Source organism: Camelus dromedarius, chromosome 4, assembly GCF_036321535.1.
Source record: "Camelus dromedarius isolate mCamDro1 chromosome 4, mCamDro1.pat, whole genome shotgun sequence".
NCBI classification, from domain to species: Eukaryota; Metazoa; Chordata; class Mammalia; order Artiodactyla; family Camelidae; genus Camelus; species Camelus dromedarius.
In genome coordinates, this window is record NC_087439.1 from 12,662,131 (window position 1) to 12,687,299 (window position 25,169).

The 25,169-nt window shown below is 50.8% G+C and overlaps 1 protein-coding gene across 2 annotated transcripts in view; it reads left to right on the plus strand.

The window, feature by feature from the left end:
* CCDC93 (coiled-coil domain containing 93) overlaps positions 1–25,169 on the plus strand; it is an 86,752-nt gene that overhangs the window by 50,848 nt on the left and 10,735 nt on the right. For both annotated transcript variants that reach the window (XM_031451286.2, XM_064484698.1), the window contains 11 exons: positions 2,924–3,040; positions 7,367–7,429; positions 10,940–11,013; positions 12,181–12,262; positions 13,190–13,261; positions 14,501–14,554; positions 15,737–15,799; positions 18,095–18,203; positions 20,555–20,637; positions 22,699–22,736; positions 24,170–24,254. In XM_031451286.2, coding sequence (XP_031307146.1) covers positions 2,924–3,040; positions 7,367–7,429; positions 10,940–11,013; positions 12,181–12,262; positions 13,190–13,261; positions 14,501–14,554; positions 15,737–15,799; positions 18,095–18,203; positions 20,555–20,637; positions 22,699–22,736; positions 24,170–24,254 — 840 coding nt within the window. The remainder of the gene's footprint in view (positions 1–2,923; positions 3,041–7,366; positions 7,430–10,939; positions 11,014–12,180; positions 12,263–13,189; positions 13,262–14,500; positions 14,555–15,736; positions 15,800–18,094; positions 18,204–20,554; positions 20,638–22,698; positions 22,737–24,169; positions 24,255–25,169) is intronic.

Here is a 25,169-nt window from a genome sequence, read left to right on the forward strand (position 1 = left end):
GGAAATGGCACTTAATATCCTGATATCAATGTACATTAATATTGTGCAGATGCAGATTTAGGGGACTGCACAGAGCAGTGAGAATTGCTCCCTAGCAATAAGAGAAAGGATTTTGAAAGCCCATGTTTGCTTGGAACATTAACTGTGGTAACAGAAATGTAATAGTAAGTTTGTCTAGAGACTTCAGTATCCTTTCTGTGCACTACAGGTATTTTCTCTCCAGTTGGTTGAAGCTGCTGTCTAGTAAGAGTGTGGAATCAGAAAGAACTTCCCCCGCTCAGTGTTACGGGTGGGCCCACCCCGTTGGTTGGAGCTCAGTGTTACTGAGGCTGTCCCAATCACTGGGTAGATTCCCAAGTGAGCCTGGCTCCTTAGAATAAAGTAATGATTCTCAAAAGTTTTAGTTTTAGGACCCTATAAGAACTCTTAAAAATTCCTGAGGTCCTAAAAGCTTACATATTAATTCACTTACAAATAACAATCATATACATATTACACATTAACATCAGAGCAATCATATCATCACATGCCTTATAACCGCTGGAAAATTTTACTGTACAGTCACAGAGGATTGAGAGGAAAAAAATCATATCTTAATATCATTTTGAAAAGGATTTTGACCTCAAAGCCCCCCTAAAGGGTCTTAAGGGACCATGTGGCTAAAAATAAATCAAGAGGGAAAGGGCAGGAGGCGGGGATAGCCAGCTAGCCTGGAGATCCTCTTTGCAGATACCAAGATAGCTACTGGTTTTCATGCAAGAAGGGTTCTTGGAAGTGAAATCAAAGGTCATAGTTTTAAACAAAGCCATGCCTGTTGCCAGGTACACTGATAAGAGGGTGTGGAATCTGGGTGGGAAATGCAGTTTTCATTCTCTTGGAACTTTGGCCCTGAAAGCAGTTTATCAGCAGGAAAGCATGCTCAGAGTTGGAGATGTTTTCCAAATCATGCCAAAGGTGCAGGACAGCACTGAGTGAGTATGCGCCGACCCTCTTACCCCCGCAGACTGGAGGAAGTCTGACTGGGAGGTGAGGCAGGCGTGGATCTCCTGGTGCCTGCTGGCCCACAGCTCAGCCTGGTCCAAAGCCAGAGAGACAGCCAGAGGAGGTCGGGCACTGTAGATAATCCTGTCATCAAACACAGAGACACACCATGTGGCGTGGTTCCAGTGACTGGGGAATTACTTCCATTTCAGACATCAATAAGTCATGAGGTAGAAGGTTTGTGTAATTCTGCTAGTAAAGTGAAACGCTCTGAGGGGATGCTGGTGACATTTTGGAAATCAGTATCAAGGGATCTAAGCTGCATATTAAAACCCAAATCTGAAATTAACTATAAGAAAAAAGCTGCTAAATATGTAACAGACAAAAGTGGCCAAATTGATAACATAGTACAGGGTGATGCAGAGTGGAGGAGATATAATTAGTTAATTATAATTATGTTTCTGATGAGTGATTTGAAAATCAAGAGGGGTGGTGCTCTGTCTCCTTTGTGGCCTACCAGCCCATGAGATAGAAAATGATGCTTGTTTGGCATTTTATGCAGCCGTATCCTGCTGGTGGTCTCCCATCTTCATCTTTAAGCAGCAAAAAACTCATCAGCCATTAAAAACACCTCTGGATTATTCAGGGTAATCCTTAACCAATCTAAACAATGACTATACCATCCCATTTCTCCTCCTTCTCACTTTTCTGTCTCTTTTCCCCACAGGTAAATCTTCCCAAACTTTCAAGCACATGATCACTGTCAAAGCATACAGGGAAAATCAAATATTCAACTAGTTTTCTTGCACTTGGGCTTAAAGTTAATGAACAGCTTGGAATTGGGATATTTCCAGTGAAAAAAAGGAAGTGCGGTTATAATGGGTATTCATTGACTGTGTAATAAAGCTATCTATCCTGTGATCATCCAAGAAGTGTTTTAAGGGCACCTGTTGGAATAGGGCTGGCCTCCTTGTTTCTTTTCCCTGGGGCTTCCCTCCCTGGTGTCTTGAGGCCAGTGTTTGTATTCAGTAACTACACCAAGCTGCCTCCTTCTTTACATGGTTTCTTGATAACGTTGCTGCATTCACCTCATTACCCCATCTAGAAGTCTCTCCCTTACCCACTTCCCGTCCCGACAGGCTCCGCGTCCTGCCCAGTCCTCCTCCTCCATCCCCTTGTCACTTACACAACTTCAGGAACTTCCTGCTGGCCTCTCTCAGCATCTCTCATCCCTCTCAAATCTACCATCTGCCAACACCAGAAGGATAGAAATAAGAAATGATTAAAAGAGAATGGGCCCATGGATGGGGAGAAACAAGTTGAGAGACTTTTTCTTTTCATTGTAAGTGCTTCTGAATGATTAAATTTTGTAACTATATATGTACAATACTTTTAAAGTGAATCAATTCACATTCTTTTCCTTTTTTTTAGTCTTTTTCCAGAGAGGGGTGTGGTAATTAGGTTTATTTGTTTATCTATTTTTAGAGGAGGTACTGGGGATTGAACCCAGGACCCTGTGCATGCTAAGCGTGCACTCTACCACTTGAGCTATACCCTCCCCCTCACAATCATTCTTGATAACTCCAGAATGACCGTAGGAAGATACTGGGATGACCATGTCATTCCTCCCTGTGAGACCCTTTAATGAGACCCTATTGCTTATGTGCTGTCAACCTAACTAACGGCAGTTACATATCCCCGGGCTTCTGCACGTGCTGTTCACTCTGCTGGGAATGTAGATTCTCTTGAAAGGGCTTTTGGTCTTTGTGTCAGAAGAATCTTTTTCTCTGGACTGGGTTTTGCACAGGACCCCGTGCTCCGCTGGCTTGGTGTGACCGTCTGCCCAGGAGTGTTCTGCCCAGACTGAGCTGGGATGGGCTGTCTCAGTGAACCGAGGCAGACTAATTAAATCCTTTTTGGGTGTGCCCTCTGTTTCCCACAGCAGTCTGAGCTATCAGCTGAAGAAAGTCCAGAAAAGTTAGGAACCTCCCAGCTACATCGTCGGAAAGTCCTTTCCTTGAACAAGCAGATTCTGCAGAAGACCAAACGTCTGGAAGAGGTTGGTGTTTTCTTTTCGTAATTTCGTTCAAGTAACATGAAACCGTTCTTCCAAAAGGGAGAATCCAAGGATGGAGTTAAGGTCTTTGTGGCAGAAGGGCCAAGGGAGGTTCCAGAACAGGGGTCGGCACACTCAGGCCCTTGGGGGTCCAGTGCCGCCTGCCTTTGGAAATAGTTACACTGGAATGCATGCACTCCATTCGTTTACGTATTTTCTGCAGCTGCTTTCAAGCTCTAGTGGCAGAATTGAGACCATATGGCTTACAGAACCTAAAATATGTACTGTCTGGCCCTTACAGGGAGGGGACGTTTGCCAGCCTCTGTTCTAGAGGATCACAGGGCAAGAGGAGCGTCTGTTAATTTGCAGAGATTAGCCAAGCACTGCTGCGTGCTGGGCACTGAGCTAGGCTGTGCTGGTGGATGAACGAGTTATGATCTCTCCTCTCAGGGGTCTGAAGGTAGCAGTGGGGAGACACACACTGACAAAGACGTCCCGCAGCATCATTTCGTTAGAGCTGTGATGGAGAGCCAAGAGCGTGGGACCAGAGGACAGCAACTGAGTAGGTGCTGGCCAAGCAGGATGTCTGTGTGGGCAGGGTGGCGACTTAGAACAGGACATGAACTCAGACCTGCGAGAGGAAGGGTCTTGGCCAATTTCTGTTTTGTGCCTGGAGAGTCACGAATAAGGCAGGTGGTCACAGAGTCCAGTCAGAGAGGTCATGATACAGACGGTGGAAGCCGTTCGAGGGTTTAAGTAGGGGAGGGGCCTGATCAGATTTGCATGTTTCAGAGACCATTCTGTTCACCGTGGGAACAGGAACTGACTGGACTCGGATGAGAAGGGATTCGTGAAACACATTAGGAGTCTGGCCCAGTAGTCCAGACGTGAGCTGTCAGTGGCTTTGACTAGTGGCAGTAGGGGAGTGGAGGAAACCAGGTCATTTTTAAAAGAGCTTTGGGAGCTGGCTTTCTGGCATCCTGAGCCATGGGTGGGACTGTTGTGGAGACTTTCATGTATTTGCCTTGGGAAGTAGACATTAGAGGAAGTTGTGGAGTTTGACTCAGGATCAGTCATAAGAAGACAAAAAATCGTTATATGCCTCAGTTGCATTGGCAGTAAGATTTAATTAATTAGACAAATACACAAACAGCAGAAGATTTTGGGAATGAATGTGGCTCTCTAAAGAACAGTTCACCAGTAGTTCATACGACAATTGATTTTCCAAAAATGGGTGCCAGTTGGCATTTTGAACTTGTACGTTTTTCATCCTTTCAAGTCCCACATATTCAAAAGATATTATTATATCAAATGGTCCTTACTTAGTCATTCCTCTGTTTGAATTTGTTCTATTAGAATTTATTCTGCCATAGCTGAACAAACAACAGGTTGGCTTTACCAAAATGCTCTGGATCATAAGCAAACAGGGATGTAAATTTTGACTGTGATTTGGTTTCCGTTTGATGATTTGTTTGGACATTTTAATGCTTAGCTCAGAGAGTGTCACCTCTACTGCTGACCCTTGCCAGTGGTGGGAACCTGAAAGTGATTGGTTCACAAAGAACTCATCACAGAATCAACGTGACCCCGAATCAAGGATGAGGCTTCTTTGTCTTAATGTCTTCATCCCCTGAGGGAGGATGGTTTTGAGGGAACTGCAGACCCCACGAGCCAGAGTAGCTCGGCACGAGTGGATGTTGCTTCATCTCCCATCCAGACTTGGGAAGAAGGAATGGTAAGCCTCTCAGATGCAATTCAGGCACAGTCTTAGTCCAGCTGAAAGGGTGGTCCTCTCTGATCAGTCTGTTTTGCAGTAGTTTTTACCAAGAGCCCGTTAGTTTCCAGCCACACTGGCTGATGTATTGCAGGCTGTCATTAAAGGACGGCAGTCTTTGCTGTGGCTCGGGTTACTGCAGATGACCATCACGCCCAGCAGCCCCTGGCCAGGGGCTGGGCCAACTGGGTGATGAAAATGAGGTAGAAAGGGAGATTAACCCAGGGCCACATATCACATAGGAGTTGGGGGTCTCAAGTGATGCTCAACATGTGTCTGGAGAGATTGCTTCAAGGATGAAGTGAGGATACAGGCAGGGATTCACTTTTCTACGAAGACAAGCTTTATGCAAATATAAGGAACAAAAGATTAGCATGTATGTTTCTCAAATAAGCCTAGATCTGAATGTTTGGTAAAGATTAAAAGCCAACATCAACATGTTCATAAACAGTTTTTCTCAAAAGATGATTTGAGCTATAAGAATACGCACCATCCTTGCCGGTGACTTACTCAGTCCACTTCATCCGGAACGTCCCACAGGAAGATCTGCAGCCACTGAACTTTGTTACTGTCCCTAAATTTGCCCTCCTGTAGAAGGTGGTTCGCCTCCAGGCTAGCCGGTGTACAGAATTCCTTCATCACCTAATAGGCTCAGAAGTCACGGGGTGCAGGGACCAACAGCAAGCCTTTTGTGTAAGAATCCGGGCCTCTGGGGCATCTGTCCCGGCCCTTCCACTCTCACCCCCTGAACTGCCTCAGGATGTACGTGTGGCCTGGAGGGTGGGAACCATGGAGAGAGGCTTAGCCCAACAGAAAGAAGGGAGGAGGAGGGAAAGGGGGAGGAGGAGTAAAGAACATCTCATGATCCAACAGGGGAATATGTGGTGAAGGCATAGACTGCAGTTCAGCTAGTACACAGCTGGGAAGGAGCCTGAGATTGAGGAAGAGGAATCCAGAAAGGCAGTGTTAACCAGCTGATGAACTGGGGGGTAAGTCTAGGGGTTAATGATGAAGAAGGACACGGAGATAGGAGAATCATGGCTGAGACTCTGGCAAGACGAAAACTTAGCCAAGTAACCAGAACATTCCCTGTTAAAGAAGAGGTGGTCAGGTGAGAAGATGAAGAAGGCTCTTATTAATTAAGGAGAAGAGGTGAGTCTTCCCTTCGTTAGCAAGTTCCAGCTTCCCTGCCAAGAGCCAGCCCCCATGAGTCTCTGTGGGCAAAGCCTTCCTCGACCTCTCTGGTAAGCAGGGTGCCGCTTTCCTTGGCCTCCCCAGAGCCTGGCTCTGAGCCAGCTCATCTTACACATCCATCCCCAGATTCCTGGTCCGGCTCCTTGAGGGCAAGGACTGGGCCATGGTCTTCCTCTTCCATCACACACCTCACTGAGCAGAGCCTTGGGTAAATGTTGGGTGGGTGGTGGGTGCAGGGGTGCAGGTGAGCAGGACAGTGGGTGAAGCAGGTGGGAAGATGCCAGGACCTCTTCCTGGAGCTTCAAGGGTACATCCCTAGGATGTCAAGAGGAGAAACTTTCCCCACCTACCAGTGACACAGATGGGTTAATGAAAGTCCTTGCCAGACAAGGCTCCCTGTGAAAAGCAAGGAGTGAGAGCACCCCTGCTCCCCTCCAGTGTCTCCTCTACCTCCACTTGAGGTGGCTTCCCGAGAGGCCTCCTTGGAGATTCATCAGTCACAAAAACCGGTGGCTAGAAGCACCGTGTAGGAGTAAAGTTCTCTGAAGGTGACATAACTCTCAACAGGTTGCTTACTGGTTCAAGGATAGGGCGAGTTACTTTGAAATAATCTCTGAGAGGCAAGTTTTCTCACTGTTACTTTGTAAGCAGGTAACAACCAAAGAGTCTGATGAGCCTGACGGTGGTCTTTTTCCACTTCCTTTTTGCAAAAGTAGAAATGGACAAACCCTTTGAGCTTTGAATGGAATGTTTTCAGAAAGCGGCAGGATCACAGACAGCACAAGGATACACGTTTTTAGTGAGGAAAAGGGACGTGGCTTTGAGGTGTAAGTCTATGGCCGTGGGACTTCGGACAGTGAAGGAAATGCGCTTTCTTGTACTGAGTACTGTCGTCCTGCCTCCTTTTTCATGTCTACCTGGCCCCGCTTGCCATCCAGCACAGCCTGTGCTGGATTCTGGGTGCCCCGGTGGTGCAGTTTGTGTGCTGTGAACGGGCAAGTTGGTTCACTGAGTTGACTGTAGCATACAGAGAAGTCAGACCTGAATTTGAATCCAGGCTTTATCAGTTATCAGCTATGGAACCTCGGTAAAGTACCTTAACCCCTGGAGCGTTTATCTCCTCATCTGTAGAGTAAGAATAATGTCCTCCATTCACGGTTAGGGTTTATGCAGAACACCTAGTGCCTCCCTCACCTGACGTGTAGTCGGTGCTGACTGAGTCTGAAATCCCCACATGTGCTCAGTTTCTCTCCGGGCTTCCATTTCTCATCTTTGAAATGTGGAGACCACCCGTGTAACCCATGTCTATGCTGCTGTGGGGCTCAAATGAAAGCACATGCCTTTTATCTTTTCTTTTGCAGCTGCAGGCAAGTCACGGCAGCCTGCAAGCCAGATACGAGGAGAAAAAGAAAACGCTGACAGAGGTGAGCAGAGCTCCTTCCCCCGCAGGGCCCGTCGAGAATCATTTTCAACTGCACTGCTCGCATCAGTCCTGCGGAGGGGTCATGATCCCCTGCTCTGGGGCTCAGGTCCATCTGGGGACAGAGGACAGTCACGTGGAGTGTGTGACCCAAACCATCATTTATCCACGCGGCCGAGCTCTAAACCATCAGGATCTCGGGGGAGAGATCACCGCGGCTGCAGGGTCAGGAAAGCTCCCCGAGGACGGCAGGCCTGACAGGTGGGGCCGGCCACGTGGAAGAACGCGGAGGGGCAGTCATTCACAGTCAAGGGCCCCTGCTTCCCAAGCTGCACCCAGATCCTGGATTCCTCAAGAGTGAGCAGGTTTCTTTCTGTAAGGTGACACGACGACAGAGGGGTGTAATATGTGCAGAGTTGCTGGTGAGCTCCCAGGTGGCATGAGGGAGGAGGGTCCCAGGAGGAAGACCCAGGTGGTGGGTCTGTTTTGACCCTGCGATCCATTTCCTAATCCACATTGCGAGTGTGCCGTCTTCCGTCCACATCATTGCGTTGCTTACCTCCCACTTCTGATTGCCTAGGAAACCAGGCCAGGAAAACAAGCACCCATGATGCCAGCTCTGTGGTGAGGGGAGCTGAGGTATTTCTGTTCCTGTCCCTGTCTCCATGGAGGACTAATGCTGTACCGCACCCAGGCCTCACTGCGAGGGCCCCACCTAGTACTTTCCGGACCATGTGGAAGCAGGGCTGGTCTTCAAAGACATCTCTGAAGCCAAGGCAGCCCCTCCCTAATTTATTTTTTTTATTTCACATGAAATATGCACATTTAAAATTGTCATTTCTCTAACAATATGCAGCACTCAGTTTGCTGCCTTGCTGTAAACCTGGCAAACCTTTTTAATTCTGACCTGGGGACTAGTCTCTTCAATTATTGTCAGAATGTTTGAAAAGGGCAGGCACAAGAATGACATTTAGAGGAATTTTTTTTTTTAATTTTTCCTAAAGACGCCTTTGTTCCATTTGGAGACATCAGCTTGCTTTCTACTGCCCTGAGACGATATTCCTGCACAGTAGGTGGCAGACTCCTGGGGCAGAATCCCTGTTGTCGTCCAGTTGTCCATGCTGCAGAGTCCCTGGCTTGAAGTTGGCCAAGTCACGGACCCATCTTTGTATAACAACCTGGAGGAGATTAAAGGCAAAACATCTTGATAGCAGTTTCCCAAGACACTCACATGCCTTAGGATGTAAATCCTATGTGGCTGTCAAGTCACTTTGGGGATTAAACACCAAGTCAGATATTTTTGAGTCCCTTTCATGTGCTGGGAAGGTAGAAGGTGGGAGTGAAGTCAGTAACAGGAGATCGTCTTCCTGTCCTCACATAAAAACAGCAGCCAGCAGTACAACGTGCCGGGTGTGCCCTGGGCATGTCGCTTGTATCCGTCCATTGACTCTTCCTAACAACCCTCACGACGCACTGTTAACATCCCTGGTCTGCAGCTGGAGAAGCTAAAGCAGAGAGGCCGTGCAGACTCCAGTGCTGACAGCCTGGCACCAAAGACCTCTCAGAGAGCTGACTGTCCACTAGGACAGTCAAACGCATTCCCGTCTAGAAAAGTGGGAGGCTCCAAAACCTAGTGCTGAATGACTTAAAAAGAAGCCTGATTGGGTTGGAATGCTGAAGACCAGGACCCTGAATGAGTAATGAGCTCTGCCGTTGGGCTTCAGTCTCCGTATCTCTTCAAGGCGAGGACTGGGGAGAATGCGCACGCTGAGCCCTTCCGTGCTGGCGTGCCCAGATGCACCTTTCCAGCACAGCCTGCCCTTCCAGGGTAACCTGGTGGCACTGAACGCCAGGGAAGACCTGTCTTTCCAGTAAATTTAGGGAAAGGTAAAGCAGGGCGTGGAGGATGCAGGACGGAGGACGGCACCTGACACGTGGTGGGGCTGCAGGTCCCTGTATTGGCGGGGCCCCAGGTTCCAGCTTGTCCACTTTAAACTTTGGCAATCACAACTTTCATTTCCTGTGTGTCACGTTGATTCTTTTTATATACACAGTATCCTCTCCTGTCTCTCTAAGGGCAGTAACTGTGTCTAAAGATTTTCTTGGTTTGTAAACTCTTCCTTCAGATGAAAATGCATTTGTTGAGTTGATACCTTTGTTTTTTATGGTTTTATCCGTCTTCACATGTTTGATAATTCCTGATGGTGTGCTTAATTTTGATTCTGAAATTTCTGCTACCAACTGTATAGATCCTGTATCCATTTTAGGCAGCCTGCTTCGTGCAATTATTCTAGGAGGGGGTCCTACTCTTGGGTGCAGTCAGCCAGTAGTAACTGATACTGGGGGTCGGGGTCTTCCCCCTTCCTCCCGAGTCTCGCCTGCCCCTGGGACACGTGTGCCAGCTCTTGGGTTAAGGGAGCTGGGCTTCACCGCGTAGCCCGACCGGCTGTTCCTTGTGCAGACCCCAGCCTGCAGACAGTCCTTCCCCGACACTGGGTCCACGCTACAGTCCTCCCCAGGCCCTGCCTCTCTACTGGCCGTCTTCCTTGTCCCACTCCCCACGAGGGACCCCCTCCCAGGATTCACCATAATCACCTGGACTTTCTAGGACTTCAGGCAGGAAGGGCTTGCTGCAACTTGTACTTGCTCTTGTGTTTTCAGCTGGAAACCTTGGAACTTTCTTACCTGTATTTTTTTTTAATAGGTCACACATTCACATGGTTCAGAATTCAAAGAGCTCAAACGGTGTCCCTCTGTAACCCAACCACAGTTACTCTCTCCAAAGGGTAACCAGTTCCTTGTGAATCTTCGCAGAAATATTTCATGCACATACAGATAACATGGAAATTCTTTTATATGCATGTCCATTCAGTGTATGCATTCCTTTATACTCACTGCAAGCACATTAGAGTCAAGGGTTTATGTTGTTTTCTTCAACTAACAGTAGACATTAGAGATTATCATAAACAAGCTGTTTATTCTTTCTTTTCTTACAGCTTAGTATTCTATTATAGATGTGTCTACATACTTTATAAATTAAAACCTGAGTTCCTTAAGATTTTTTTTTAAATCCTCACTATCTGACTCAGAAAAAAAATGAAGTTTTTCAAGAAAATAGGAGACTTAACACTGCCCATGACAGTGGTGTTCGGCAGTTACAACCCAGGTCTGTCTGTCACAGCCTCTGTTTTTATTTACCTCTTCCTACCGAAAGGCACCTGCTGTCAGCATTACTTTTGGCTTTCTGCCCGCTTGCTGCTGTGATTTAAAGATATCACCAATGTTCCTTTTACCAACAGAATGTGTTGAGAAGGGTCCAATTTTGACCTTCACGTGCTGTCCCTCCACCCCCGTCCTGTTCCTCTTGAACTCCGATTTTCTCAGTGTGCAGCCAAGTCCAGTGGGCATGGCCACCTGTGGGGCAAGAGTGCAGGTGGGAGCCGGGGAGGAGAGTGGAAACCCTCACCGTCTGCTCTAGCAGGTCTCCAGCAGCCTGCCTCCTCCTCTCTTGCAGCTGAAGAGTTACAGTGAGAAATTGGACCAAGAGCAAGCAGCCCTCGAGAGGATAGAATCCAAAGCTGATCCGAGGTAAGGGGTCTCTGTGTGTGCCTGTTTTCTCTGTGGAGAAGGTAGCTTCGCTGGTTCCTGGGTTTGAGCACAGGACTGGGGTCCCTGGGGTCATTGCTGCTGGCTGGCCACTCCCTTCACTGTGGATCCAGAGCGTGTCCAGCGCCCAGGCACGGGCTCAGGAGGGCTCCGTCTGCACTGAGCCAGCCGCCGCCTCCTCCCAGTCCCCTGGGGGTCAGAGGTAGCACTTCTTTGTATTTTATTTTGTTTTGTTTTCTGTTTTTAAAAACTAAGTCATACACTCAGGGTTCAATAAGGCATACGCTGAAAAGTCTTACTGCTGCCCCAGTCCCCCAGCCACCCGGTTTTCCTTGGAGCCAACTGGTGTTACCAATGTTTAACAGCGCATATTTAAGCCCTGACTCCTTGGGAGTGAAGGTACATTATTTTTTTGCTAAGACACAGCTGCTGGGTTTTTGGATTTTTATTTTTTTAATTAACTGTCTTTAGATAATTTAATTATAAGAAACACTTACTTACATTTAACCATTTTAGCACCAAACTGGGTGGGGAAATCTCCCAAATGTCACTCATTTGAGTGAGATCATGAAATTCTAAAACCCTGCAGGCACAGAGTGAGCACTTCTGGATTTGATGGGCAGATTTAGGAAAGAAGTACCTACAGATTATTTGCTTTATGATTAGAAATGCTCTTTTGGAGCAAAGTTCTATCAGACATGACATTTTTCATTTAAAATTAGTGTTTTTAATGACCTTAAACAACCTGTTTCCCTTTGGAATGAAAATTAAAAATGGGAATTCAAATGACGGTACTGTTTATGCTCTGAGTCTGTTGAATAATTGGTATCATTAAAAATATCCAGTGATCTTGAAACTCATTGATGTTTCTGCAGTGGACATTTTAATTCTAGATTCTGTCCTGTTTGGATGCAGCCTGATGGACTCAACTTATTAAATGAGTAATACTGTCAGTTAAACAGTAGTCGCCATCGTTTATGGGAAACCAACCTAGTTGACACTCTTGGGAGAGATAAAGGACATTTTAAAAGAAGTCCCTTTTTACCTGGGATCTCGGTTTTCACCAGGGTATTGGTTTTAGCTGTGATTCATAAAATCACAATGGCTTGTCGGAAGTCACCAGTTTTTTTTGTTTTTTTGCCTTTTCAGCATCCTACAGAACTTGAGAGCCCTGGTAGCCATGAATGAAAATCTGAAAAGTCAAGAACAGGAGTTTAAAGCACATTGTCGTGTAAGTGTTGCTTGGTGTTAGCAGACATTAACCAGGATTCCCGTAAAACCTGCTTTACCCGCCTTCGTGCTGCTGAGGCACCCCATCCAGGAGCAGCCAGGAAGGTAGACTCACCAGGCAGGTCCATGTCAGAGTGCGAGAGGAACAGGGTACTGTGGTAGGTCCTGCGTCCTCCGAGGACACTGGAGTGAGTCAGAAGAGTCACTGTGTGTGCCAGACCCCAAAGCTGAGAGCACAGTCGAACAGTGTTTTCTGATGTGCAGATGCACTTAAGAAAGTCTTACAAAGTGTGAAAGGAATATCATCTATGAACCAGGGCCGCCCTGAAAACCTGGGGTGTCCGTGTGTCATATGTGTCCAAGCCTCCGCTCTGCCGCCTGGGAACTCGCAATCCAGCAGTGGGGGTGGGGCTTGCACACAGGTGACCATGGCAGGGGCAGCAGCAGAAGACAAGTTCTGGGTGAGTCCAGGGGAGGGGAGGCCACGTGGCACAGGAGCCCTCTGGGAGCTGGATCTGACTCCAGGAGTGAGGGTGGCCAGTGGAGGAGGCCTTGGTGAGGCAGGGTTGTGGGCCAGAGGGTCCCAGGAAGGGTGGACAGGCCTGTGGAGAAGAGATGAAGCAGAGGAGGCCGCTTGGGACTAGGCTCAGGCCACTCCTTCGTCCCATGTCCCAGGGGTTACTGCGAGCCTCGCCTGCCCTTCAGGAAGAAAGGCCCCCTCTGACTGAGGTCCAGCTGCCAGTATCCTCCTGAAAAAACCTTCCCAGGCTGAAAAGTGGGAGTCTGGGCAGCTACCTTCTAATGGACTTTTTGTCCTAGCATGAACTCACAAAACGTGAAAATAAGACTCTAGATCAAGGTAAATAATTGTATCCAATTACTAGCCTGTCCAAGTCTTACATTAACAACGTCCATGTTGCTTTTAAAGGAGGAGATGTCGCGACTGCAGCAGGAAATTGAACACTTGAAGGCCGAGAGGGCGCCAGATGGAGATGAAAAGGTGGGGGCTCCGGAGGAGTCCTCCGGACTGCTGGGGGCCACTGTGGCCTCCACCATGAAAGGTCTGCTGGAGGGCTAACCGGCAGAGGCTCTGGTGCTGTGAGAGACGGGCCAGTTTGCTCAGCCCAGTCCTTGACTGTTTTTATCATAGGGTTTTCTTAGATTTCCATCCACATCCTTGTGTTCCTTCTGTTGGTAAAAGCAGCCATGGGTGTGGACAGCAGCAGCCCCAGGGCAGAAATTACCAGCTTAGGAGTCTGGCCTCCCCCTCCGTTAGGGAGGCAGTGTTTCCAGAAGCCCCCTGAGCTCTGTTCCCACCCATCCTGTGTGCCCCTAAATCCTGGGCCAGTTTGCTCACTTCTCCCTGCGCTGCGTGCCAGCCAGGAATGCGGCAGGCAGCCCCGCTGGGTGTGACATTAGAGCTCCGGCAGCCCGGGCTGAGGACACATCCCTGCTGGCTCTTGGAGCAGAGGCCTTGATCTTCCAAGGAGCCATTGTGGCCGAGGACAAACAAGTCTGTTACTCTCACCAAATGAGATTGTAGGGCTCACTGTGTTTTTGTTTTCCTTCCTCACGCTCCATTCAAAGCTCGTTTTCTAGGGATCTGTCTGCCAAGGATGTGGAGAGCAGGATGTGGCCTCGGGACCCATCAACTGCACCCTCCCCCTTGTAGAAATGGGAGGGGAGGAGACTTGCCCAATCAGCCAGCATGAGGCCAGGGACGACCTGCCGGGGCCTCGTGGAGGGCCGGCCTGGACGCTGCCGTGCTCAGGGCAGGAGAGAGGCCGTGGAGGTGCCGCCACCCTGTCCTGATGGGTTGTGTCACCTCAGCCAGGCTGCAACCTCGTCACAGCCCCAGCCATGAGGACTGGTACAGAGGGTAGCGGGGTCCAGGCTTCCCAGGTGTTTCTGAAACATTGACGCGCTGATGCTCATGTCGTCAGCTCAGCCAGCCCCTGGGTTTGCACAGATCACAGACTTTCACCATCACAGTTTCCTTCTTTGCATCCTGTTAGAGAAATTATGACTCAACGTTCAGAGACAGTTACCCGTTTGGCCTATTAGTATGTGACTGACGGACATTTGAGAACAATTTAAAATCTGGGGCTGTGTGCAGGCTGCTCCCCATTCAAACGTGGTCGGTAAACTGCCCACCCCCACCCCTTCCCACATCTAGACCCTCAGCTTCTATTCCAGCCTTTTACTCAGAAATGGTGTTTATCACTTTTCCTCGTTTCAGACTGTCTCTAAAGGAGAGCCACACGGTACCCTGGCCCCTGTGATGACTCACAACGTGAGTACCTGCCCGCTCTCAGGTCTGCCACTGTCGTCTGTGGGTGTGGCAGCCAGCTCTGTGTCCTCCCTGTGACAGCTTCCCACGTCCCCTCTAACGCCACCTCCTCCTCTGCAGGCATCGTGCATACCTGCCCCAGGGATGGCCCTGAGGCCGCTTTTCCCACGGGCTTACCCCCAGCACCTCGTTCTGCCTCCACTCTGGCACCTGAGCTGAGAAGGGGAGAGGCTGGCCTGGGCCTCACGTGCCATCACAGCCCACAGGCTGCAAGGGCGGGCGGTGCAGAGGGCAGAGCTGTCCCACCGGTGCGGCGTCCAGGGTTCAGCAGGCCGTGAGGAGCCGGGGGGTAAACGTCGTCAGCTCTGCGGGCCAGCTCTGCTGCGCTGTCGTAGTACGTAAATGAAAGGATGAGGCTGCCCTGTTCTGAGTTAAACCAGTGCCTCCAGGAGAAAGGATTAGAAAAGGCAGGGGAGGAGAAAGAGAGAAGCAGGAAAGCCTCTCATGCTCACGTCCTTGGGCTTCCTCTTCCCTCCGGCTTGCCTCTTACGTCTCTAGGTTCAGTGAGGGGCTGGTTTCTCTCTTTTAATTCAGCGCTGTCCAAAAGAGCTTCCTGCAGTGGTGGGAATGTTCTGTGTCTGCCCTGTCCAGTGCAACAGCCACTAGCTCCATGTGGCTACTGAGCACTTGAAATGTGGCTAAGGCAACTGAGAAACTGAATTTTTTTAAATTTTAGTTAGTGTAAATTAAAATAGGCACATGTGGCTGGTGGCTGTCATGCTGGACGGTGCAGCCTAAGTAGAAATGTAGATGGCGAGCCCGCATCACCCTCAACACAAACGAAGGAGGACGGCGCTTGAAGCAGCGATTGTCTCCTCCTCCTCATGGTTTTCTTTGGTGGCAGAGGGAAGGGCACGTGGGTCTGGGGGATACTTCACTTAAGAACCCTGGATTCAGCCTGGATCCTGGAAGAAAGAGGCGTTGTTATAAAGTGAAGTGAAAGAATATTCAAGGGTCTCACAGGACGTGGGACCCGACCCTGAACTCCACCATTTGGGAAAAAAATTGGGGGCCCCAGGGTAGGGGAGTTATAAAAAAATTCCACTTTAAAAGACTTCATCAAAAAATGAAAATTTCTTACTCCCATATAATTGTGGGGTGTGTTTTTTTTTTTTCCAATTTCAGGAAGACCTAGACAGACGGTATAATATGGAGAAAGAGAAACTTTACAAGATCCGTTTACTACAGGTGAGTAAAAGCCAGAGCCAGCGAATCCGTCTAACCAAGTTTGTGTCCTGCAGCAGAACAGAGGGTCGCGGTGTCTGAGAGCTAGGAGACCCAGTCCTGGGGCTGCTGGCTGCTCTTCCGCCTGGAGTGTAACTCAGGGGGTTAAGATGCTGGATGCTAACACCTCACATTGGTGTGTTGTTTCACTGTCATCACCCTGGGTGCGGAGCAGCTATTAGCCTCATTTTCACATAAAGAAATGACTCCAGTCTGTTGAGGACAAGCAGCGCTAAGTGCCAGAGCCAGGATTCAAGGTCTAATGTTCTTGTCTAGAACTTTTCCTCTCTGAAGTTAAAGTGCCTGTTTAGCTCTCCTGGTTGTTCACCTTGGGGGTTGGTGAGAAGGCCGTCAAATATGGGGAGGTAGGTTTTGAAGTTGGCTCTACTTCCAGAGAGTTAAAATTACATCCTAAAATCCCTTGTGTTGCCAGGATCTGGCTCGTGGAAGCTCAAAAGCCAGGAATTAACTTGCGTTGCACTTTGGCCTTAAACTCCTCTTGTTCTCTGGGAGGGAAGGTCAGGTTCTGGCGGGAGCCCCCAAAGGGCCGCAGGGGCCAGCGGGACCCTGTTTCTCCTTCCTCTGGCTCTTGTTTCTCCTGCTGAGCTCTTAAGTTCAACTTGGGTGGGCCAACTTTGCCCTCAATACAAGGACACTGTACCAATCTCAGAAAGACAACAGAATTAATAAAGTCAGGACAGTACAGCTACGTACTTGGAAACTTTCTGACTGTGTGCTTGCTCTGTATTCAGTGTTACATGAGGTCCCAGGAATAGTAAGTGGGGTGGCCCATCCGCTGGGAGCTGACTGGCTGTTGGAGAACCAAGACGTGTCCATGTACATCAAAGGACAAGGGAGTTCACATGCACATTTCACACCGCGGGCAGCTTCAGACTGGCTGGAGCGAAGCCACAGTAAAACCACGAGCCTGCCGAAGGCCCAGGCCGGGCAGGACAGGGTCCGTGGGATGGATGGAAATGAACTGGCAGGCGAGAGACTGAGAAGCTACTTCTGATGGAATTTAGCATCAGCTGGATGAGAGAAGAAGCAGAGGCGGGATGGTGGGAGAATTTCTAACAGGGGCCCCAGGTGGATCCAGATCCTTGTGTTATTTGTTGAGGAGACGCATAAAGGGGAAGGGGGGTGGGAACGTGAATAGAAGTGTTAATGAGGCCTGTTTGGGGCTTTGAAAAGTTGGGGTACTTAGCCAAGTAGGCATGTGCAACCAAGACTAGTCTGGGCTGGAGATCTGGGTGTCAGCACTGTGTCAGTGAGAAGAGGCTCTAGACTGAAGCCTGGGTGAGAACAGCAGAGGAAGAGAAGGAATCCACTGGTGGAGACCCAGCAGGCAGCCGGAGGCCTCCGGAAGCCAGAGCCCAGGGTCTCGTGGGGAGCTCAGCAGAGAGAGGGGTAGACGTTGCCAGAAGTCAGGAAAGCTGGAAGCTGAGAATAGCCATAGATGCACAGAGAAGGTCTGTGGTGAGCCTGGCGAGAGTGGTTTCAGTGGGTGCTGGGAGCAGCCAGCGGCAGTGAGTGGAAGGGTGCCTGGAGGAGAGTGAGGGGCTCAGAGGCACCGAGGGTCCCTGGCTTTCAGGAACTGTGCCGTTAAAGGGAGGAGAAGGATGATGGCTGAAAGGTGATCAGGGTTTAAAGAGGGGCCTTTTAAGGGGTGAGGGACTTGAACATACTTAAATGCTGACGTGAAGAAGCCAGTAGCAAAGGAGAGGTTACAGATGCAGTCAGGGACGGTTTGGCTGATGCAGACCCCAGTTCATTTCACGGTGGAGGGAGTTGCCAGCAAGGTACTTCAGGAGTAAGTGATGGGATCTCTTCAAGCAGGCTGAGGGGTGTGGACTTTAAGGAGGCAATAGGGGCATCATTCAGTCCCCATCATCTGGGAAGACCCCCATCGCCTGTTTCCCACCTGGCGCTGCCGGAATCAGCTGCTCTAGAGTCTTCCCGGGCGGTGGGCTGGCTGGGGGCACCATCCACAAATGCCCTCCCCATTCAGAATCTTCCTTCCCGATCCATTAATTTGACACCTCCTGGGGCTCCAGCTCACTGCCACGCCTTCTCCACGTGTTGCCAGGTCAGAACTGGAATCTGGGATGGGGAAGACAAGCCACCGCAGGGTTGTGGGCCAGCGTACCAGGGCATGTGTCTGGCATAGGGCGGGTGGGGGTGCTGTTTCGGCTTCCTAGAGGGCCACATGTGGCCTTTTCACCAAGTAGTGCTGTCTCCCTTCCCTTTTGCACTTAGGCTCGAAGAAACCGAGAAATAGCAATTTTGCATCGCAAGATTGATGAAGTGCCCAGCCGAGCCGAGCTGATACAGTATCAGAAGAGATTTATTGAACTCTACCGCCAGAGTAGGTGCCTCCACCACACACGGGCTCCCGAGGCTGCCCTGGGTGGGGAGGAGGGGTGGTGCTGGAAGCGAGGGGCTCCGTCCTGCTTGAGTGCAGTGGAGCGTGCGTCACAGCGCCGTCCGTGCAAGCCACCCCCGGGAAGGGCTCCCTCTCCTAGTCAGGCCCACTCGGCACTCACTCCACGTAGCCTGGATCCCAGGAGCAGCACCGTGGTGCTCTGACTGCCCTCCCTGGTCAGTAGCTCTTAGAGTCGTGCTTCCAGCCCACCCTCCTCCCCATCAGCCATCAGGCTCCATCTGCCAGCTTCACAGGGAACCTCGTGACCCCTGCATCTCTAGATCAGTCCTGGCTTGTTCTTCTGTGCAGGCTTTCTTGTTCAAGTGGTCCTTGTCTTTAACTATGTTGTGCTCACCCAGGGATCCAGACCGGGTCTCTCTCAGCCTGAATCAGTGCTCACACGTCATCCGGCTCAGGGTGGCCCTCAAAGCTGTCACTGCCTTTCTGTTCCCGGTGCTGCGACCCTGTCTGTCCTTCCTTGCATCATAGCTCAGCCCAGCGACCTTAGCTGGCCTGCAGCCCCTTCTCTGAGTCCCTCATCCACCTATCTGATCATATCACTTCTCTCCAGGGACAGATCCTCAGGAGCTCCCAGGACTCACTGAAAAAAACCTCTCTCCTTCTGCCTGGGAACCTCCCTGTCTAAGTGGCCTGCCTGGAGGGCCCCATCCCTGCTCTCAGTCCCCGCTCTGGCCGCCCCTGCCCACACGCTGCCTCTGAACACACCATGTACTTGGACGTCCTAGGCCCTGATGACTCCTCTTCCCTGTGCCTGGGACCCCTTCTCAACTCTGTTAGCCAAAATCCTTCAAGACCCAGCTCAGGTATCCCTGAAAACAGGTCCTGGACCGTCCCCCTTCCTCTAGGCTCCCACGCTGGCTTGTCTCCTGGGTCTTCAGACTCAGCAGGTGCAGAACTGAATTCAGCCTCCCCAACCCCTCTTTCCTCTTGGTCTCTGGGGTCGCTGTCGAGCCCAGCCAGACCCCCCCATCTTAGTCTTCTCTGACTCCCGCTGCTCTGACAGTCTTGTTTCGGAGTAATGGTCATGTCCATTTCTCCTGGACTTCTGTGGCTGCCTTCTCATCACTGCCCAGAGTCTAACCCCTTCTCCGTACTCTTGTCTGGGAGGTCTTTACTCACACAGAAATTTGATCAATTTTCACTCTTGCTTTAAAACTTTAATATTTAATAGCTGCCCACAACTAGATGGACAATCTTCAGAATCCTCAACACACTAACTAAAGTCCCTGCCTCGTCTGGGCCCTGCAGTTCCCAGTTGGCACAGTTGTTACTGGGCAATAAAGTTCAAAGTTGACTGGTTTAAAGAATCAGGTCTTAAACATTAGTGGCAGTTGCCCAAGGAACCCGAGAGTGCCCAGAGCCTGCGCTGCCTCTCTCTGCTCCCCGACCTGTGCTGCCCCAGAGGCAGCCTGCGTTCAGGGAGCAAGAGCCAGTGGGAACAGACCCCATCGTGGTGCTGGCCGCGCCTGACTGCCGCTAGGCGTCGGGAGCATTAGCTGCAGCTAAACTGAAGCTGGCAACTTAGGCCTGAAGCCCGACAGTGAGCCCAGGGCTTGGGATTTTGTCTCCCTCTGGCTATCGTTATGGGAATTCAGAACAGGGAGGAAGTCCCACAGGCTCAGAGCAGAAGGGCTGTGTCTGGGCAGGAACCGTTCACCCCCGTGACCAGTTCCCTGGTGATCATGGTGCTCCAGAGAGAGAAGGGGAGGTGGGCAGAGAGAAGAGCGGTTTTATGGGTAAAGATGTGGGATCCTGGTAAGTAAGGCCCCCTTCGCCATGTGCATGGGGATGCGGGGAGAATCCACACGTATTAGGCGTGTGTTCTGCCCTAGGGTGGGAGTGCCATTCGCCCAGTGGGTGTTCTGGAGGGCCTGCTGCCTAGGCCTGTGCTAAGCACGGGGTTACAGAAGTGACGGGCGGTGGGAAGGGAGGGAGCCGCACAGACAGGAAGAGGTGGCGCGGTGGCTTCCGCACTCCCACCACCTTCCCCCTCGGACCCCTCAGGAGGACTGCTGGGAAGCCCACCTGGCCCACTCGCTGACAGGGAGCACCTCCCACCGCTCGTCCTGGCTGGCCTGTCACGGCTGCCACAAGCCATCGGCCTGCAGCAGCCCTGCCCCCGCGCCCGCCCCTCGGGGTTCCGCACAGTCAGGCCCGCGTGCCACCCCTGGCCAGTCCAGTCTGCGTCCGGCGGTGTGCCCCAGCACGGAGAGGGCGCCGGGGTCGTTTTGATGCGTTTTCTTCCTCACATGCCGATGTCCTTGCCTTTACAGTTTCAGCAGTGCACAAAGAAACCAAGCAATTCTTCACTTTATATAATACCCTGGACGACAAGAAGGTTTATTTGGAAAAAGAGGTAAGAGCCTTTATAAAAAGAAGACAGCTTCATCGGATGAGCTGCTCCCAGTGCCGTGGGCCCTGGCAGTTCACGTGAACCTGGTGTTGGGGCGCGCCGAGCGTACGTGGGAGGAGCACCTGTCACATGCCCGGGGCTGGGGTGCGGGGTCGAGAGCTCACACTGCCAGGCAAGGGGGGGGATGGTGGGCAGCGGTCGTGAGCGCTGGGTGAGAGGCGCCATCATAAAAAGCAACAGTGGGAGCTCGACAGGTACCTACGGAGAGGGGCCTGGAGGTGGTGAAACTTTAGTTTGGGTTTGAAAGGAAGGAGAGAACCAGCTAAATGCAATGGGGAGGGCGGAACGTCGGAGCGGACGTGGGGAAATAGCTGTTTAATCGTTAGTAGCAGACGGAGGTGTGAACTAAAATTGTAAACTTGAAGGCAGGGGTGAGAGGGCTGGCAGTGGGCAGCCCCCCCACATCACTCTGACTGTCACGGGTCAGATCCGCTGGTGACTCGGGGCTCCCGCGATGGAAGGCACCTGACCGGGGCAGGTGTACAGCTGTGTTTAGAACAAAGAGCGGCTCTGTATTCACGGCAGCAGCTCGGCGTGGAGGCGAGAGCAGGAGCTGTGGGGTCCCCCAGGCGTGGGCTTCAGTCCAGCCTCGTTTTCCTCCCCTGTAAAGTGGGGGCAACTCCTGCTGTGATGGAGACAGCATGAGAAAATGCCGACGAAGCTCCTTGCACACAGTGCCAGCTGGGCGCCGCGGCCTCCCCCGCACCTCGAGGGTGGCAGAAGCTGTTTCCATTTTATCATCACCCTGCAACCTGCACTAATTACCACTTTAATAGCAGTATTACAGGTGTATCTTCCACCTGGACCCAAACGGAGGCATCAGTATTGTCACCTCTACTGCTTGTTGTCAGTCAAACCAGATCAGCCTCTGCCCTCCCGGAGGCCCTCCTTGAGGAGGGGTGGGGTTCTCTTTCCTCTGTGTCCAGCGCCTTACATGGTGATGGGCACGTAACAGGCACTTAGTTAATGCTTGAATAGATGAGTGCATCTGGGGGGATTTACCTCAGGCCTGGGGGCTAGATGTGCTGCACACCCTGGCCTTGGGGTCCCCCCACCCAGTGAGGGGAAGACTTGCCAACCCTCACTCAGGGACAAGCCAGCCCCTCCTGAGAAAGCCTGGAACCCCATTGACCTCCCTTCATCAGCAGTTTGAAGTTGTTGCATTCTTTTAAAAACTAGGAGGGTTTGGGGGTTCGTTCCAAGCCACGTTAACTCAGAACTTTGCATTTGCTTGCACGTATAGTTTATTCCCAGTCTATTTATGCCTGTGGTATTTTCGCTTTCAACATGCCGGTGAAGTCACAAGGACAAGAATATCATCTCTGTGTTACAGACCACGAACCTGAGTCCCAGTAGAGGAAATGCCTGGTCCTGAGCTCACAAGCTGAGTCACTGATGCAGCCAGAAAGGGGACCTAGGTTTCTGGACTCCAGACTCAGAGCCCTGCCCCGACTGTCACCAGGGCAGATGGAGGGTCCCACAGTGCGGGCTAAGCATTTCCATGGGAGAGGAGCCTTGAGTGGTGCGAGCCCACAGAGGAGGCTCTCAGCCACCCGGCAGCTGGCTGTGCTGGCAGAGATTCTGTGGGAGGGGGTAGGGTGGGCACAGTTCTCACTCTCCACCAGGACCGTCTCTGCTAAGCTGACAGCCCTGAAAATAAAGTGCAGGGTTTGGCCAGATAGAAGGGGCTGTGATACAGCTTCCCCCAAATACCCCAGATGTGGGCGTGGGCTTCTCAGCTGGGGTTTAGGGCCCGTCAGGGAGCCGTTTCCTACATCCTGTGGTCAAGGTTGTCAGAAGATAGGCACTTGGGGAAAACTATGGGGCTAAGAACATGTTGCTTTTTTTCCCCCATGTTACTTTCCATCCACGTGAACAAGATGTGGTCCTTTCAGAAGCAGTGTCCACAGACACAAGACAAGCTTTCAGGGGTCAGGGTAGCACAGGGATCTGTCAGCCTTTGCTTATTGTTCTGTTCTTTCTGTTTTTTCCTGTCCTCCCCAGATCAGCCTGCTGAACTCAATCCATGAGAACTTCTCACAGTAAGTGCTGGCTGTCCCCCTTCGTGGGTACCACGAGTGCCCCGTTGGTGCCCGCTCACCTCCATCCTGCGGGGTGTGATCGAGCAAGACTCAGTGCTTGGGGCGGGGTTCTCGCACTTCACCCCTGCTGCCACGTTCAGATGAGTCCTGGCTGACACACTCCTTGAGTTCTTGCAAAAACGCAGTGATGGAAGAGCGAATTCTTAAAACCCCAAGGAATAGCTTAGGGAAAACATGAACTTTCAACTAATGTATCTATGCCTAACTACTGGAATCTCTTTGTAGATGACTTTTGTCCTGCTAAAATTAGATTACTGCCCCTTGTTCTTGGGCACAGAGAGATGATTTGAAATTTAGATAATGAAATAATCTATATAATTTTTTTTTTAATGCTTTTCAAATCTCATGGTAAATTTTGCTTTTAAGTTAATGTGCATCCTCTCAACTGCTTTGTTCAGGTATCAGTGTTTTCTCCAAAACTTGGATGGCAAGGCCCATCTGTACCCACATTATACCAGCCCTCGAGCCTGCCCATTGAACCACCCACCATCTGGGCAGCCCCAGGGCTGGCTGGCTGTCCAGCCAGCTTCCTCTCCCTGCAGCAGTGATCTCCTCCAGCCCCTGGCAGGTGACCAGCAACCAGGATCTCAGTGGACTACAAGCACTAGATTTTAAGCTTCCTTTCTAATTAAAAACAAACAAAAATCCAACAGCTCCCTTTAATATTCAGATTCAGTTAGTGCCTTAACAACCTTGTGACATTTCTAGAATTGGGCCTTCATCTTTATGCCCTATCATTGAGAGGGGCTGATGTTTGGGTGCTTTTGTGGCGAATTCTCCTCTCTGGCAGCCCATGTGTGGAGGAACTCTCAGTCCGTGTCCCTGTGTGCTCGGATCCTCCTGGTGTCATTCCCTCTGCAGAACGGGAGGGGAAGGGGAACGTTTTAGGACATCAGGAAATTCACTCATTTAGCCACTGCTCCTGGAAACAGGACCAGGTTTCCCAGCCTGGTTTTAGGAAAACCTCAGAAAACATCTACCAATCTTGAGCAGTGCTTCTAAATCCACAGATGTTTAAAAACCAGGTGGTATTCATTTCTTAAGCAGTACCTCAAAGTAAAAAATATATTTTTTGTTATTTTAGCCATATTTGATTTTATTTAAGAAAATACATATTTAAGAAAACTGTAGGGAGAGTGGAGATGGGGAGGCAAAGATTAATATTCAGTTACAAGACCAGGTTGGTTTTCACGCCTTCCTCAGAGTTGGGAGTCATTGGCTTCTGGGATCGCAGGGGCCCCACAAGTCCATCCTGTCCTGCGAGGGCCTGCTTGCTCTGGGGCATCATCTGGGAACAGGGCTGACCCCTTGGGGCCTCCCGCTTTTCTCAGAGTCCTGTTTGCTGTTCATACCTCTGCTTGTCTTTCTTTCAGAGCCATGGCCTCCCCTGCTGCCCGGGACCAGTTTTTACGGCAGATGGAGCAGATCGTAGAAGGAATTAAGCAAAGTCGGATGAAGGTCAGATGGCTTCTTTTCTGTAATGTGGCCCGGGTTGCACACTGGTGATGGAGAAGGCCCTGGGGAAACAGGCCTCTTCTGGGTGTTCTGAGAATGTGCTCTCAGTTCTGAGGACACATCTCAGTGTCTGCAGAGGCTCCCAGCTTGCCTCTGGCCCTGCAGTGGGCAGGCCAGCTCCACAGGCTGCCTGCCCTGGTCATTCAGACGCCGCTTTTGGCAACAGCTCCCAAGGAAGGACTGAACACCCACCGTGTGCCACGCACTGTGCAAATCCCCCTAAAAGCCCTCTGAAGTGAGCATTACCCCCCGTTTCACCAGCCAGGCTTTCCTTCCCGCCCAGAACCGTTTCCTCACTGGGTCTTCGGTTCCCGACCTTCTGCTGTGAGGCATTTGTTTCTTAGCAGCTCAAGAGCATTTTAGTTTTCAGGAACCCACTACAAAAATGCAAATAATTGCTGAATTCTGCTGAAGTGAGAGGATATTGAGCCTCAGTAGTTAGAAGAGGAAAGTGAGGAGCTGGGAAGTGGTGTGGGAGCTCCCAGGATGAGCTGGCTTAGCGGGGAGTCGCCCGGCCTTGGGGCGGCACGGGGGCTGGCTGCTTCCGGCACTACACGCGCATGGTCCGTCAGTGGGAAGGCAGACTTGCTGCCGGTCTGGAAGCCATTCACACAGCCGCAGTCCCCCACTACTACGACCGGGTAAATCCTAACCAGTACTGCCAGTGTCTCTTGCTCTCCGTCCTGCTTAAAAAACCTGTCATACACCTGGTCCTCAGGCGCAGTGGTGAACCTTCTGGGGACCTGGGGCGTCTCCTCTCACAAACTTGGAGCAAAGTAGTCCAGTGAGTGAGGCCAGAATGTCAGCACATGAGAGAAAGGATTGCCTGGAGGATCTGTCATGAAAACCTACGTAGAA